We start from the raw sequence: 14,689 nt of genomic DNA, 5'->3' as shown, positions 1-14,689 counted from the left end.
AGTTTATCACTTTAAAATGAATATTTAAGGACAGTTAAGTTTCTTCAGAAAAAGCAACCCTTTTCCTTGGTAAGTACTTGGTAAGGCTTTTTATTTATTGGCATTCATAACCTTTGAATTATGTCACACCTTTTAACAATATAAAGAAAAAGTGTCTTGGTGCATACAACCTTCTGTACTCATAAAGTAATTAAGCAATTATAAAAAAATTAATGGCATCCGCTGCAGCCAGTTGTCTTCATAATTACCTAATTAGTAAATTGAGTGTACTTGAGTTTGGCTCAATCTTGTTGTGGATACAGCTGTTCTTTGAAAGTTTCAGAAGTTTGTTAGRGAAAATTAGCAAACAAACAACATCATGAAAATAAAGGAACACATCTGWTAGGTTATGAATACAAATGTGGAGAAGTCTGAAGCAGTGTTAGATTATAAAAATATGTTCCAAGCTTTAGACATCTCACTGACATCTATGTACATTTCTATTTCTACTATTATCTTCTGTCTGGTGGGCCCTGTGCTTTTTAGATGRTAAGTGAATCTACAGTATTTGTAAGTGAAAGAAATGTACGCTGTGTTAACATAGATGATTCATACTGAATTAAAAGCTTTATTTACTGTGAATTRGTGGGATTTGGGATTTCTGTGGCTTCGTTGTCATTTTGTGAAGATRTTTTGAGTTTTATATATCACTGTTTTAAAAATAAATGTAAAAAATAATTTAATATTTTCGTCTGATTCCTCTAAAAACCCGACTTAACTCCTCTTTCACCAAATACAATCTGCTTGAGTAAGAAATATTCTTAAGCAAAGACACCCTTGAATAAAATGTTACTCTTCCCACCTGTGGTAATAAATCAGTTTTCAAAAAGAGTCGTTTTGTTCTATGAAGTTATTATGTCCGAGCCCGAGCTGAGCGCCTGAACGCAGCTGATTGAGCGAACGGGGTGTGACGTGGAGAGCAATCAGGGCTGCTGAGCCGGAGACCGAGCCGAAACCAGTCCACAGTAAGCGGAGACCCGAACACAAGGAGCGGCCCGTACACGTAAGAAAAGAGACTTCATGTCTCTGAAACTTCGGGAAACAAAAACGAGAGMCCTCTGAGAGCGKACGAAGCGGAGCGGGGCACATGGAAACACTATGCGGCCGGACAGACGGCGGTGGACTTTCCCATAGTTTCAGTCGAGAAAAGAGGCAAAGTGAGGCGAGATAAACATGCTCTCCCTGATGCTGGCCTCATTTCTGCCTCTCCTCCTTCTCTGCCGGATTTCTCTCTGCCAGTACTCAAGCGACCAGTGCAGCTGGAAGGGCAGGTGAGGCTCTCTGACCTTATTTTGAACGAACTCACRCCTGAAAATGCTAAATTTCAAGCGGCTGCAGTGAAAGAAAAGCGAGTTGCTGGCGGCAGTTTGAAAATGACTGACCGAAACTCAAAAGACGTCGCAGTGAAAAGATTCACTTTGGCCAAATCAACCACGAATACTAGTTCGCGGTTAATATGTAACTGGACTCAACAGATTTGTGAGGAAACTCTATTTTGTTTACACTAATTATTTATTTAAGCTGGTATTTACAAATGCAATATGATTTGTGCTCTTATTGTGAAATGTCACGAGCTTTCTCTTGTAACAAGTTTGCAGAATGATACTTGGATTTTTAAATATTACATCTTATCCTGATTGTGTGTATATATATATATTTGGATCCAAGACAACATTTTTGTTATTTGTTTTGCAGTTTTGTAAATTTTCAGTCTTGATATATCATGGCACTGAAAAAGGTTGACTTTACTGGAAATTTCACCTCCCTTGCAACATCTGCAGATTTTTTTATTTTTTTTGCACTTCGAGTGTTTTTTTTGTTTTTTTTTTTTAATCCACCAATCAGGAGGGGTAGGCCATGCTTTCAGCCTCCAACCAATAATCTGTTGTTCATTAGTGAGATGCTTGCCTAATCTCCTCTAATTGCAAGCAGAAGTGATGAACTAAGATAGGACTTAATTAGAGGCGTGCTGAGGTGAGCCTGGTTATCGGGCTTCAGCTGCATCTGCTCAGCATGTGCCTTGGGTTTCTTCAGATCTATGGCAAATTTGAATTTCAGCGTCTCCTTTTCAGCATACTGGGCGTTTCTCCCCCCAGAGTTAAACCACAAGCTTGGCATGTGTCTGCCGATGGCTTCCTGCCTCTGGCTTTGCCACGGGAATGACTGACAAACTGGAGTTTTCAAACCCCTGACCAGGCATTAAGTTGTGGAGGGAGCGATTTGGTCGTGCTGGCGCCAGAGTCCGAAGTGCTGCCCGGACAAGTCTCTTCCACTCTCTTTGTTGGTGGTTTGAAACCAAGGGGAGGTTTGGTGCGTGACCGGCATTTGCACTTGCATGCAGCAGGCCCAGCTACTGTTGCTGCTGCCGTTGTCTCCCCAGAAGGCCCCGTGTCCCCTCCATTCATCCGCTTCTGCTTCCAAGCTCTTCCCAAAGGCATCCTGCCAGTGGTGCGTTTTGCCAGAGCTCAGGGCAGAACAATGTGGTATGGGGAGTGTGTTTGAGCTGAGGTCATGTCGGCTGCTTTGGCTCGTGACTGGTCATGCAGCCAGTCTTGCGCACAGCCTTAATGCTTCAGAAGGAATGTGGTGCAGTGTCCTTACAGTCTGGATGAAGGGAGAGCTTGTTTTCTGAGCTGAACCCAGTCAGAAAATCAGTTTAGATGAAACCATGGTTTTTTCCGAATGCTCACTTGTTACCCTTTCTGTCACCTGTAGCGGGCTGACCCATGAAGGCCACACCAGGGACGTGGAGCAGGTGTACTTGCGCTGCTCACAGGGCTCTCTGGAGTGGCTCTACCCGACCGGAGCCATCATCGTCAACCTGCGGCCCAACACCTTGTCGCCCGCTGCCGCCCGCCTCTCCGTCTGCATCAAACCCTCCAAGGACTCCACGGGGACAAACATCTACCTGGACCGCAACGGCAAGCTGCGGCTGCTGCTGCGCGAACAGGACCAGGCGGAGGGCAAGGTGCACTGCTTCAGCATCCGAGAGGGGGCGCTCTTCATTGAGGCCGTCCCGCATACGGACATCAGCCGGAGGATTACGGCCTTCCAGTACGAGCTGGTCAGCGACAGGCTGAGGGCGGAGGCGCAGTCACCTGGTGGTAAGGCGGAGCTTGATGTTGCTTCTGTACTGCAGCAGTTGTGGTGAACTTATACTGTAATAAAAGTTTGGAAACTTGGAAATGTCCACTATTAAGTTATAGATTTAAAAAGTTCAAGTTTCCCCTTAAAATTTTCCATCATATAGTGGTAAGAGTCCCAAAAGGAGATGCTGAAGTGACCTGAATTGTTTCTGTGTATAGTGTACTGCAACGCTGCCCCTCCCACATCTATTGCTACACTTTTCTCTTTCTTGCAAAAAAAAAAAACTTACTTTCTAGAAATATTTCCAGTCTCGAAAGAACTATGTTGAAACTTCTGTTACTTAATAAGGCAACAGTGTTTTAAAACTACAGTCTGCATGCTAGCAGGACCGCAGGTTAGCTACTTCAACATGCTACTTAGCATTTAATATTAGCTTGTGTTACTCTATAAAGAGCAAAGCAACAAAAACGTCTTCATTGCAATGATCAGTTGAAAACTGATGCATCAAAATGTGGTGTTTTTTATTTCAGCAGTGGTTAGAATAATTATTCTGTTTTTAAATGAAAGTTGTTAGGTTTGTGGAAATACCAACAAACTGATGGTATTTTTACTGAAAGTCATCACACTGTGAGTCTCACACTGGCCCATGTCTGCTTGTTTCCTTAGTCTCTGTGGTGCGCACTCTGCACTAAATGCAGCCATCTGCTGGTGAAAAACTTTATTGGGTTTGACACTAATCATTCACTCAACAATGAACTCGAGCCAAACTCAGTTTCTCTTTTAGTTTTGGGGGGGGAAAAAAAAGAAAGAACAAGATAAAAAGCTGGCTGAGTTTTGATCAAATGTCAGCCCTGTGGTTGTTTCACAACAGCACCGTTGATCTGACTGAAATACTCTGCTGCAAGCTGTAATTCTTGTTTTTTTTTTTTTTTTTTGTATGACCTGTGTGTGTGTGTGTGTGTGTGTGGAAAGGGGCACAGCCAAACACAGGCCTTCCAATGAAAAACAGTCATATATTTTCATGCTGCGTACCTGCCAGATCTGCACAGTTTCAAGCTGCGCACAACTGTTGTTTTTTCCACCTAAAGCAAAACACGAGCAGCGTAGGAGCCACATGTGTTTTTACGGCTCTCCGGCTTCACGTTTCCAAATCCTGCGTCACCGCTTGGCACGGCGTGGGGTGAAGAGGCGGAGGGGACGCTCTGCAGTGGGTTTGACCACATTAGTGCGCTTGGCTCTCTGCTGCAGCGGGATCTGGGCTATAATGTGGCATGAGATAGCATTGGGGTGATTCACAAAGACAGTGGTCTCGTGTCATGCGAAGCCTGAGTGGGCAGATTGATTGCTCCTTTGCTTCTTCTCATCGTCTTCGCCGTATTTCTTCCTCCTCTCTCCTCTCGTCTTCCTCCCTCCGACCCGCTGTGCTGGGATTGGGTTGCTCACCAACATGCTGGAATGCATCTCCAGCCAGATGTTGGGAGGAAGCTTCGAGGACCATATAGACTCGTTTGGCCTCTACTCTCTTTTCTTTCAGTCCCTCCCTCGCTGTTGACCATTTCCTACCTCTGCTTCCTTCATGTCTATTTATCATTGTAATATTTTTCTTTTCATTCCATTCGCCTCCATGCATCTCCCCTGTGTCCCCCTTGTCTATTTGAAGTGGTTTTTGTCGCTTCTGAGTGGTATTAGCAAGTTTTGCTCCATTACCGTGGAATGCATCTGGTCCCAGATGTTGCAGGGACTCTAATGTGCTTTTGCACCCCTCCCATCCTCCTCCGCTCTCTGCTCCTATGAAGTGGTTCTGATCAGAGCAAACGGGCCAGAAGGAGACGCTGACTCGGCTCTTGGCCCATTCCTGTGGTTGTGTTTCATGTTTCACATGTGAGCTCCGCTCCTCTCGGCTCGGCTCTGCAGGAAAGCAAACACACCCCGGTCCTGGGCCCCGGCTCGCGGCCGCGCCTGATGCCGCGGCAGTCCTCGGGACTCACTTCAAAGCGAGCGAGCGCTCCACTCCGAGGCGCTGGGCGAGGTCTGCTCTCTTGAAGTCCACCGTCTGTCCAGCTGTTAGCGAGCCATCAAGACTTGTGGCTGTTTGACCTTTGATCTCCGGTGACGTGGTGGCGCCTCGAGTTTCTGCTCCAGCTGACATTATTGCCGTTCACTCCTCCAGTCGTTACTTCAAAAAAAAAAAAAAAAGAAGCAGACTGAGAATAGTCGAACAATGAAATCACACCTACTTTTTTCTGTTTTTAAAGCAATACTTTCTAACTTGATGAACATTTACCAGTGAAGCCGGGTGATTTCCAGCAGAGAAGATCCACCTGAGTTAACACAGTTAGTCATCCTCCTTAATTTCTAGATTGACAGGCACTGCTGCTGCACCACAGTCCACCATTCTGACTGCCAACACCAGCTTCCTCCTCCCTCAGTTTACCACCCTGCCACTAAAAACCACCTGAGACAACTGATCTTTAGATCCATTTAGTGCTTTTTCTCCTGATATAAAACCTTCTGGCGTTAGCAGAAGACTTTTTCCCTCTGCAGACAGTTTTGTTTCAATCAGATCTTTCCTGTGTGTGGAACTTTTGTAATGTGAGGCATTTACAAAGCAGCTGTTTCTAAGCTGTTTTTCACTTTTAAAGTTAAGTAGTTATGATGCAGAACACGCCCCATCTTTCGGCACTGCTCACTCGTTTGGTCTGGTCTGTGTTTGTCACGCAGCGTTGGGGACGGGGGTCACTAACAGGCCCTGTGAGCATTAAACATACAGACAGGCGTGCATAATTCAGTTTGTTTGATTTTTGATGTACGTGTCAGGCAGTAAGGCTGCACAATATCTGGAAAATATGTGATTGTTATACTGTTGCCATGATGATATCAAATGATTTATCTACCCTTCTTTAAAAAAACAAAACAACATTTCAAGCCCCTTCTACTCTGTGAGCTTCAGCATCTCTGCTATATATATATATATATATATCAAGAATCCCTGTATTACTTCCCTGGAGAATTTGCTTGCAAAACATGGTCAAATATATCGATTGTGATATTGCACATATTGATATTGTGATGATGAATGTGATTCCTTTAGTTGTGCAGTTAGAATTGGCTGATTTATTTACTTTTTTAAATAATTCATTAGTTTGTGTTTGTCTTGGCCTGCACCCTGAAAGGAAATGCTAAAGGAATCATTTTTCTGTTTCTTTTGGAGCGCTCTGCTGAGCATGAACTTACCTAGCCTGTTTCTTTATCCACTTAGCGCCCTGTCAGCCCTGCTCTGATGCCGAGATGCTCCTAGCAGTCTGCACTAATGACTTTGGTAAGTTCTACGTCCGATTTGCACCAATCTAAGCTTTGCGGCCAATTTTTAATCAGTTTCTCTAAAGATTTGACCTGCTTTTAATGATTTCGGCAGATTCAGAATTTTCTTGCATGTAGAATTTGTTCCCAACTTTTCTGCCCTTTATCAGTGAATACATGTGTAAAAGAAGAAAAAAATTATTTCTGCCTTTTTAAAACATGCAATTGTTGTTCTTCTGAAGTCTTCTGTTTATTATAATTGTTAGTTTGTAATCTAACTATTAAATACTTTTTTTAAAAAATATAACTTTTTTAAGTTATATTTTAACTTAAAAATATATAAGGGGCTTGAAACAACATTTCAAGCCCCTTCTACTCTGTGGGGCTATCAGAAATCTTATTTCTGATTTTCCAATATTTTTAAATCCAATGTTTTTTTTAAGACGTTGAGTGGTATTTGAGTCTTTTTCCCCTCAGTAACTTCACCCACACTAAAGAGTGGTGACCTGGTAGCTTTGTTAGTGGTACAATCACTGGTCAGATATTTGGGTTTTTTAGTCAGGCCAGTCACAGATCAGCAAGTAAAGCCAGTTTCTTGACGCATTTCCTCTGCCTTCCTGCAGTGGCACGAGGCACCATTAAGACGGTGGGTCCGGAGGAGGACCACGCATCGGTCTCCGTGGAGATCAGCCGCCTTTACAGACAGAAGACCCACGTCTTTGTGTCCGGGGGCGTGAGGGTACGGAGCTGGACAGGCAACATAAAGATGCCCCTGCAGTGTGGGGTGAAGTCTGGAGAGGGCGAGTTCCTTTTCACTGGGACAGTGAGGTTTGGGGAGGCCTGGATGGGTTGCGCTCCTCGCTACAAAGACTTCCTGCGGTTGTATCACGAGGCGCAGCTGCAGGGGACCAACCCGTGCCATGTGGAAACTGACTGATTTAGCTGCCCACATTTGGAAGCATTGCAAGTTTTTTTTTTTTTTTTGATTTTGGAGAAGAGCTATAATGAAAGTTCAAGCCAAGGAAAGAGAAGAGAGACTGATGGGACTGTCCCAGACTTCTCTTGGTTGGTTCTGTGACTCTTGGAGTACGGAGATGGAAAGTGTTGCAACGCGGCACGTCGCCGAAGCCGGACACGACGGAGAAGTGTTCAGAGCGTCTTCTCGAGTACGAGGAGCCGCAGAGTTTTAAATGTAGCAAAGTCCTATTTGTTTTTATGTATAAAATGTGAAATAAGATTGTACATTTTGAAACGGTGTGCTTTGTGTAAAAAAAACAAAACAAAAAAGTTTGATGTACAGATCTGTATTTGTTTTCTTAAGAAGAACGTGTAAATTCAAAGACTCTTATTTTGTTTAAAAAATATTTGCAATTTAATGCCTGAACTCATTTTTTCAGGCTCTGCAGTTGTAAAAAAAGATGAACCAAAAAAAAAAAAAAAGGAAAACATGTTTTGTTGACAAGAATAAATTGTTTTTTATTGCCCAATGTGTTTTTTTTGTTTTATTTTTGTCTCAAAAAACAATATATGCACAAAAGTGGTTTCATGGGCACACATGTTCTGGACAAAACCAGAACCATATGATGTGCATTAGCCTCACTCCAGCCTAGATGGAACCATTTATCCAAAAGGTAAAGAGAGATTGATATCAGAGTCGGGGTGGATTCCTCTGCGTCGGTTCCTGTGGTGACGGGGTGGCCGTGTGTCAAGGTCAATGTGAAAGGCCTCTTTGTTCGAGCAGAGCAGCCCGCTAGGAGTGTGAGGTCTGAAGACCGACCTGAATGCAGCCCTGTGACCGGGCACGCAGCACAAAGTAGGACTCTCAAACCGCACTCCTAATTTTGATTGACATGTAAACCGCAACCTGAAGCTTTTCCTACAGCTCCAAATAAAACGCATTTGAGGAAGCGATGCGGCTACAGCAGCTCTTTGTAGAGTTAACAAGGCGAGGCCCCGGCTCTTTCTATCTGCCCTTTCACTTGAACGGAAATGCACCTAGAATTTCGTTCAGTGAGCTGCTGCTCCGATGCAGACAATTGCTTCTCCAGACAGAACGGTGCATGGCGCTGAATTGACTGTCTGAATTCCAGCTGACGGCCAGACGTCCTCAAATTGCTCACTGGGAAATGCAAACAGAGTTTCTATGGTTACATTCCTCTTCTTCGAGAAACCTTTTCGTGGCTTTGGGACTTTGCTTTGTGAAACAAGGTGTAGGAGGAAGAAAAGAGTCAGTGGGCATCTTGACATCCTCTGAATTTTACCTTAGATTTTGGCAACAGATGCAAGAAGCAATTCACCGTCACGTCTTTCTCACTTTTTAAAGTCTTTTTCTGCAGCTGCTGTTCACACATTCAGTTCACTGAAGGTTGTACAAAATAGGTTTATTTTCAGTAATTAATGTTTTTCTGATTTTTCAGTTAAAGAGTAATAACTGAGGTAATGAAATGCCGCTTACATACTCATTAGCTGCATTAGACATGGTGCTGGTGCCATTATATCATGTAGATTAGGAGTTATATTACAGTACTATCCTGAAATTCAGCAAAATCATTGCTATTTACCTTAACCAGATATGCTTTAGTCATTCAGACTCTTAGCACTTAAACTTGTTTACCACATGGAATAGATGTTGTGCCTTTATGCTCAATGCACTGGTCATGAGCAGACAGTTTGCGGCTAAAGGACTCTTCATGTCTGGGATAGGGTAGCAGTCAGGTTTTCTGAACTATAGTTTTAAATAGACAAACTCCAACTCTCAAAATCAAACAAAAAAAAAAACAAAACTTATTTGTGGTTTTTAATATGTCAAGAATGAACCGGCTTTGGTCTGAAGAGTACGTGTGAGACTAATTTTGAAAGTCAACAATAAATTTGACCTCACTGGTCAACTCCCTTGGTACTCAGGAGACATTTTGCAATTATCTACTTTATGAAATATTGAAGAATATCTGCAGACCTTTTATTGAAAGTCACACATCCCATTGCTCTCTGCTGACCAGAACATTCATCTGATTAAAAATTTGTGATATAATATAGACAAAGCTCAAAGTTTATTTATATAGCACTTTTCATAAAGTTGATTTAAAAACAGAAGGACAGACATAAAACGACTCAGAAACAGAAAGAGAGAGAGAGAGAGAGAAAGAGGGCCAGCTGACTTAAGGGTCAGGAAAACCCCAGCAGAGAGAAAGCCTGGACTGGCTTCTTTGGGAAATGCAGGAATGTTGGGAATGTGTTGACTTCACACACACGGGATGTGCAGCCACCACCCAAATGCTGCTGTCTTGATCAGCCAGAATCAATAGAGTCTCTGTGGTTCCTCTGTGTCAGTGTGTATGCCTGCAGCGTGCACGTGGCCCTAACCCCAGCACACATAAACACAGCACCCCGGCAGCCAGATCGCCACCACCCACACCGAGAAGCAAATCAGAGTGCAGCTGCATCGCCGACATCTGATGCGCTGCACAGCGCGACATTTTTAAAACGCACTTCCAACGTGCTTCTGATTGTTTAAAATGTCACATTTTGGTCTCATTGGGGTAAAAAGGATGTGTTTTATTTGTTTTGTGCTCGTATCGAAAAAAAACTTACATTGTTAAAAGTAATGTGATGGTAATATCTAAATCTTTAATACGCTTGTTGTGGATTAAAATATAAACACTGGATAACTTTGTTTTGGAAGGGGTTTTTTCTTGTAATAGAGCTCACATAATTTCTTTATATCTTTTAATATCTTCAAAAGATCAGATATTCAATAAAACTTTCGCAAGGCTAAGAATAAGCTCAAGCTGTTTTCTGAATCTTCTGATCAAGCTTTTCCTTTTAAAAAAAATCCAAATCATGCACAGGAACCACGGAATTATAAACATTTCTCAATTCACCATATAGTTTATCAGATGCATTAGCATAATTAACAGAACAGTAACTCGTGATTCTTAACACAGTATAATCCTTCAAATTCAAACTGAAGTGTGAGAAAGACTAGATGTATTTTTTTTTAATGTTTTCCTCTTACTCCTTTTCAGAAATGTCCAATTTAGGCAACACTATCAAAAAGATTTTAGCTAACAGACAGAAGAGCTTAGAAATCTAAGAATGTGTATTAAAGTCGTGCGTTTATGTGCTTCAAGAAGAAGTTTTCCCAATCCAGGGATATTTTTCTGACGTCTATATTACATCTAATTACTTCTGTTTGTGAATGGTGAATTGGTGCTGCAGTCTGAACCTAAAACACTGCCCCCCCTCCTCACTTCTGAATGAATGAATGAGTGTGTGTCCGTTCACATGGCTCAGCAGAGGCGCCTCTGGGGTGTCTCTCGTTCGTTCAGCAAACACACCAGCGTCGTCCGGAGTGGGGGGTCCTGCTGCAAGAAGCTTCATATTCAGCAGCCCAATAACAGAGAGAGACCTTGGCTCAGAGGACGCCCAGCAAACATGTAGCAAATGGCACTTTTATTTACTTGCCTGCGCACCCCCTCCCCCACCCCTGCAACAGCCTTCATTTACTGGGAGCTTTTTTTTTTTCAGCAGCCCCATGGCAACAGCGAGTCCTGTCAACAGACGTAAAACTTTCTCATGATGTCACCAGAACGACAAAGCTCTGCTAGCTGTTATAGACTTAAAACAACACAAAAAAAAAAGCGCTATATTAATTGGCTGATTTGAAGTTTTTAGTTTATGAACAGCATAATCGATGGGATTTTTACATCTAGGACTAGACTGCATACGTGTTCCGAAACCTTAGCAAAGAGCATACCACCCGAACCTCGGGCTTATCAAGACATAATCTTGGCGCTGAATGAGCGTGTTGTTTTGTGCTCCATGCAATCTGTCATTTATCAACACTTTGCTGCTTGTCTCATTGAGACAATGCAATCTGCACAGGCCCCATTGCTCTCAGGCCTGTCAGTTGCACGGTTCAGAAAGGCAAATCTGCTGTTTGCACAGTCCAATGAGCAGCAGTGGCTTTGCCTTGCTGCTTGACTCTTCCTTGGCAACTGGGCCAACCCTCTCTGACCTCTGACCTGGGTTGCAGCCTTTGGATGAGAGGAGAAAAAAAATGGTTCCTGTCTAAATTTAGCCCTTAGAAGCTGGAGTAGACAGGGCCATGCCCTCAAGGCCCCTAAAGGAAACACGCATCTTTGGGCAATGTGAGCCGAGGCAGACCCATCAGCCAATGGCAAAGGCGAGCGCGGAGCGTGATGGATCGTTTCATTGGACGTGTGATGTTTGATGGATGTCCAGATGAGGGGAATAATAGGTTTTCTAACAGATAGATAGGAAGTGAATCCTTCGATTTCAATGCAGAAGCGGATGTGAGCTGTTTGCATTTAAACAGAGAATGATGGATGGACTTGTGGAGAAAGGAGTGCGACGCAAAAGAACAAAAACCATGGCTTCTGTTTTCATTGTATTAAAAATAAATACGCTTGCAAACTATCTGGATGAAACATAAGATCATTTGTCAGTTAAGGAAATATCCTAATAGAGAGAGTTGCGTAAGTATTTCTAATCTAAGTGTTTCGTAATCATTTTGACACAATGGCCATGTTACAACGGCAATCTCTGATGTATTAAGCTGGAATTTTGTTATTTGATACTTTATAAAACCACCTTTCACTGGAATTACAGCTGCAAGTGCAGGGTGTGTCTCCATCTTTGCACATCTAGAGAGTGGAATTTCTGCCCTAATTATCACAATGAAATTGCACAAGATCAGTTAGAGAATCTTTTGCAAGTATTGTATTTTCTAGCAAGACAGATTTGGACTTTAACTGGCCCATTCTAAGACATAAACGTGCATTATTTAATATTAATGTAGTTATCCTCCTTTTTTGTGTGTTTTCTGCCAGGACTGGATCTGTACTTGGCGCCATCTGTTCTGTTTTGCCAGCTTCCCTTTGCTTGCAAAGAAACAATGAATCCCCCAAGAGCATGATGGTCCCACTGCCATGTTTCACAGTGTATTCTGAGGTTAATTTTGTGCGAGACATAAAACTTTGTAAGCTCGGTTATGGTTTCATCTTCTAACTTCTAAACTGCAACCAAGGGTTGATCTAGTTTTCTATTTTCTACTTTAACCTTTTCAGATCTTGGCATGTTTCATAACGAAACCTTGCTTAAAATGTCTTCACCCTGTACTGTCTGGTATATTTACCTATAGCTGCCTCTTATGATGCTTTTTGTTCACATCGTAAAAACCGTTCAAAGAGTAGTTGTACTTATACTGAGACAAAATTACACACAAATGTCCTTTTCAAACTGAGTGACCTGTGATGAGAATTAGTACCAATGCAGTTTATTTAGAGCTATCAGAATAAAGGGCTATCAATTCATGGACAAATGTACAGCACTCTTCAGACTTGGGAGCACACTTTCAGCCCAGACAATGAATGAAACCGAGTCAAYGTCTAACTAAGAGACAACGGTCAAACTTAAAAAAAAAAAGATGTTCACACAGACACTGTCAAGCCAGTGTAACTGAACCCGAGTCATTTTGATCAAAACATAAAAGACGAAGCTGACAGAAACACAGCAACCATCATTGGCTGCAGTTAAAGTTGCAAGTCTTTTTGGTGCTAAATGGAAATGCATGCCACACTTTTCAGACTATTTCTAAAGACCATGGATGATGTTTTTGTTTTTTCTGCAAGCCACCATTATGCACTGCTTTACTTTGTGATAGCTCATCGCCTAAAGTCCAAATAAGACACGACATTTATGGTTGTAACTTAGGATGTAACGAAAAAGTTTAAGGAGTAGGAATACTTGTTTTTGAAGTGCAAGTGCAACTGTGCAATTTTAGCTCAAAACTAAATCCAGAACCGTGGAGCGCGTTAAAGTCTTACCTCCGCATTATCTATCACTCAGAACTTTCAGGCACATGAGGTTTTCATTAAAACCATTACTGCTTGTTAAACAGTGTGCCGAGTTCCTGAGCTATGGCAACAGTTATCAAGTGGACAAGTGTTGGCAACAGCTGAATGCTCATCGGGGGAAAGAATGGCTGAGGCAGGGGAAAGTAGAGTTGCAGGGGGTCACACGCTTGCATGTGCACACGCATGCATGCATAGCAGCTTAAAAAGCACAGGTGACAGCAAGTGACCCTCGATTAGGGGGTGAGGAACCTGTCGGGTTGCTCGCGAGCCACTCGCGTCGCAGAGGGTCAAAGGTTGACCTGATTACTGAGAACAGCGAACGACCAAAACCTCGAGCGAGTTTTGCTTTGATCCTAATAAAGCCGGAAGACAACAAACTTAATGAAAAATAGTTCTTGGAGAGATCTCATCGGAATGGTATCCACAGGCTGAACCACAGTCATGGAAGTTTACTCCGTTACAGACTGAAGAGGGACAAGTGTTCCCTGGTGACATATTGGGGAGCTTTAGGTGGATTATCGCTGCTATGCTGTGGAATGCCCAACTTGCCTGAAATAGGGAATCAGCGAGGGAGGGGCACGAAATGCCACCCAAAGTGTGACGACAGTAAAAATGTAACGATATCAGAACGTGAGGTCATTTGAAAGGCGGGGGTTCTTCTCAAACTTCATCACCGTCTCTTTATAGGACCAAAATGTTTGTGTTCATCACGGAGACTGAGACATTGACATTGTGTCTGGCACCAGCAGAGAAGCACTGATTAAAATGTGAAATGTTCTCATGTAATTATAAGAGGGGGACTTTTTTTTTTTTTTTTTTCGCTTATCGCTTATGGTTTCTTTATGTGTGTTTGTTAACTGAGTGTGTGTGGAAATATATCCATAATATATTTTATATTTCTGTGCAATCATACCAAAGTGGTTGTATTCCTTTAACTAAATGCTTCAGAGGTGTGGCTTATAAGATTATGCATATTTTCTTTCTTCTCATTATTACGTCTGGATGTGTTTAAATTCTTTGTGCTCATTTTGTTGTGGAATTTGTACTTAGATATTGTATGGGAATAAATAGAAAACCTTCTAAAATCAACCTTTTATTCATGTTTAGACCTTTAAAGTGCGACAGACTGGCGACCTGTCTGGGGTGTATCCCGCCTCTCGCCCGAAACGTTAGCTGGAGATGGGCACCAGCAACCCTCCCAACCCCATCAAGGGACAAGGGTGCAAGAAAATGGATGGATGGATGGATGGATAGACCTTTAAAGTCCTCCTGAGACTGCATCGGGGGGAACATCCATCCATCCATCCATCCATCCATCCATCCATCCATCCATCCATCCATCCATCCATCCATCCATCCATCCATCCATCCATCCATCCATCCAT

General features: G+C 42.7%; 1 protein-coding gene across 1 annotated transcript; it reads left to right on the top strand.

Moving 5' to 3' along the window:
- Window positions 1-957: 957 nt before the first annotated feature.
- metrnla (meteorin like, glial cell differentiation regulator a) lies at window positions 958-7,913 on the top strand. Its single transcript, XM_008416130.2, has 4 exons — window positions 958-1,310; window positions 2,755-3,143; window positions 6,386-6,445; window positions 7,050-7,913. Exons 1-4 carry the CDS (start codon window positions 1,213-1,215, stop codon window positions 7,361-7,363), a joined length of 861 nt encoding a protein of 286 aa, XP_008414352.1. The 5' UTR covers window positions 958-1,212; the 3' UTR covers window positions 7,364-7,913.
- Window positions 7,914-14,689: the final 6,776 nt, after the last annotated feature.

Source organism: Poecilia reticulata, linkage group LG8 (genome assembly GCF_000633615.1).
Source record: "Poecilia reticulata strain Guanapo linkage group LG8, Guppy_female_1.0+MT, whole genome shotgun sequence".
Taxonomy (NCBI): Eukaryota; Metazoa; Chordata; class Actinopteri; order Cyprinodontiformes; family Poeciliidae; genus Poecilia; species Poecilia reticulata.
The sequence above is the reverse complement of the archived record's forward strand: the minus strand, read 5'-3'. Positions and strand labels throughout refer to the sequence as shown.

Bases quoted from the DNA above. Each gene is read 5' to 3' on its own strand.
- metrnla (XM_008416130.2), top strand. From the start codon at position 1,213: ATGCTCTCCCTGATGCTGGCCTCATTTCTGCCTCTCCTCCTTCTCTGC. The intron at 3,144-6,385 runs GTAAGGCGGAGC...TTATCCACTTAG, and splicing joins GGAGGCGCAGTCACCTGGTG to CGCCCTGTCAGCCCTGCTCT. The intron at 6,446-7,049 runs GTAAGTTCTACG...GCCTTCCTGCAG, and splicing joins AGTCTGCACTAATGACTTTG to TGGCACGAGGCACCATTAAG.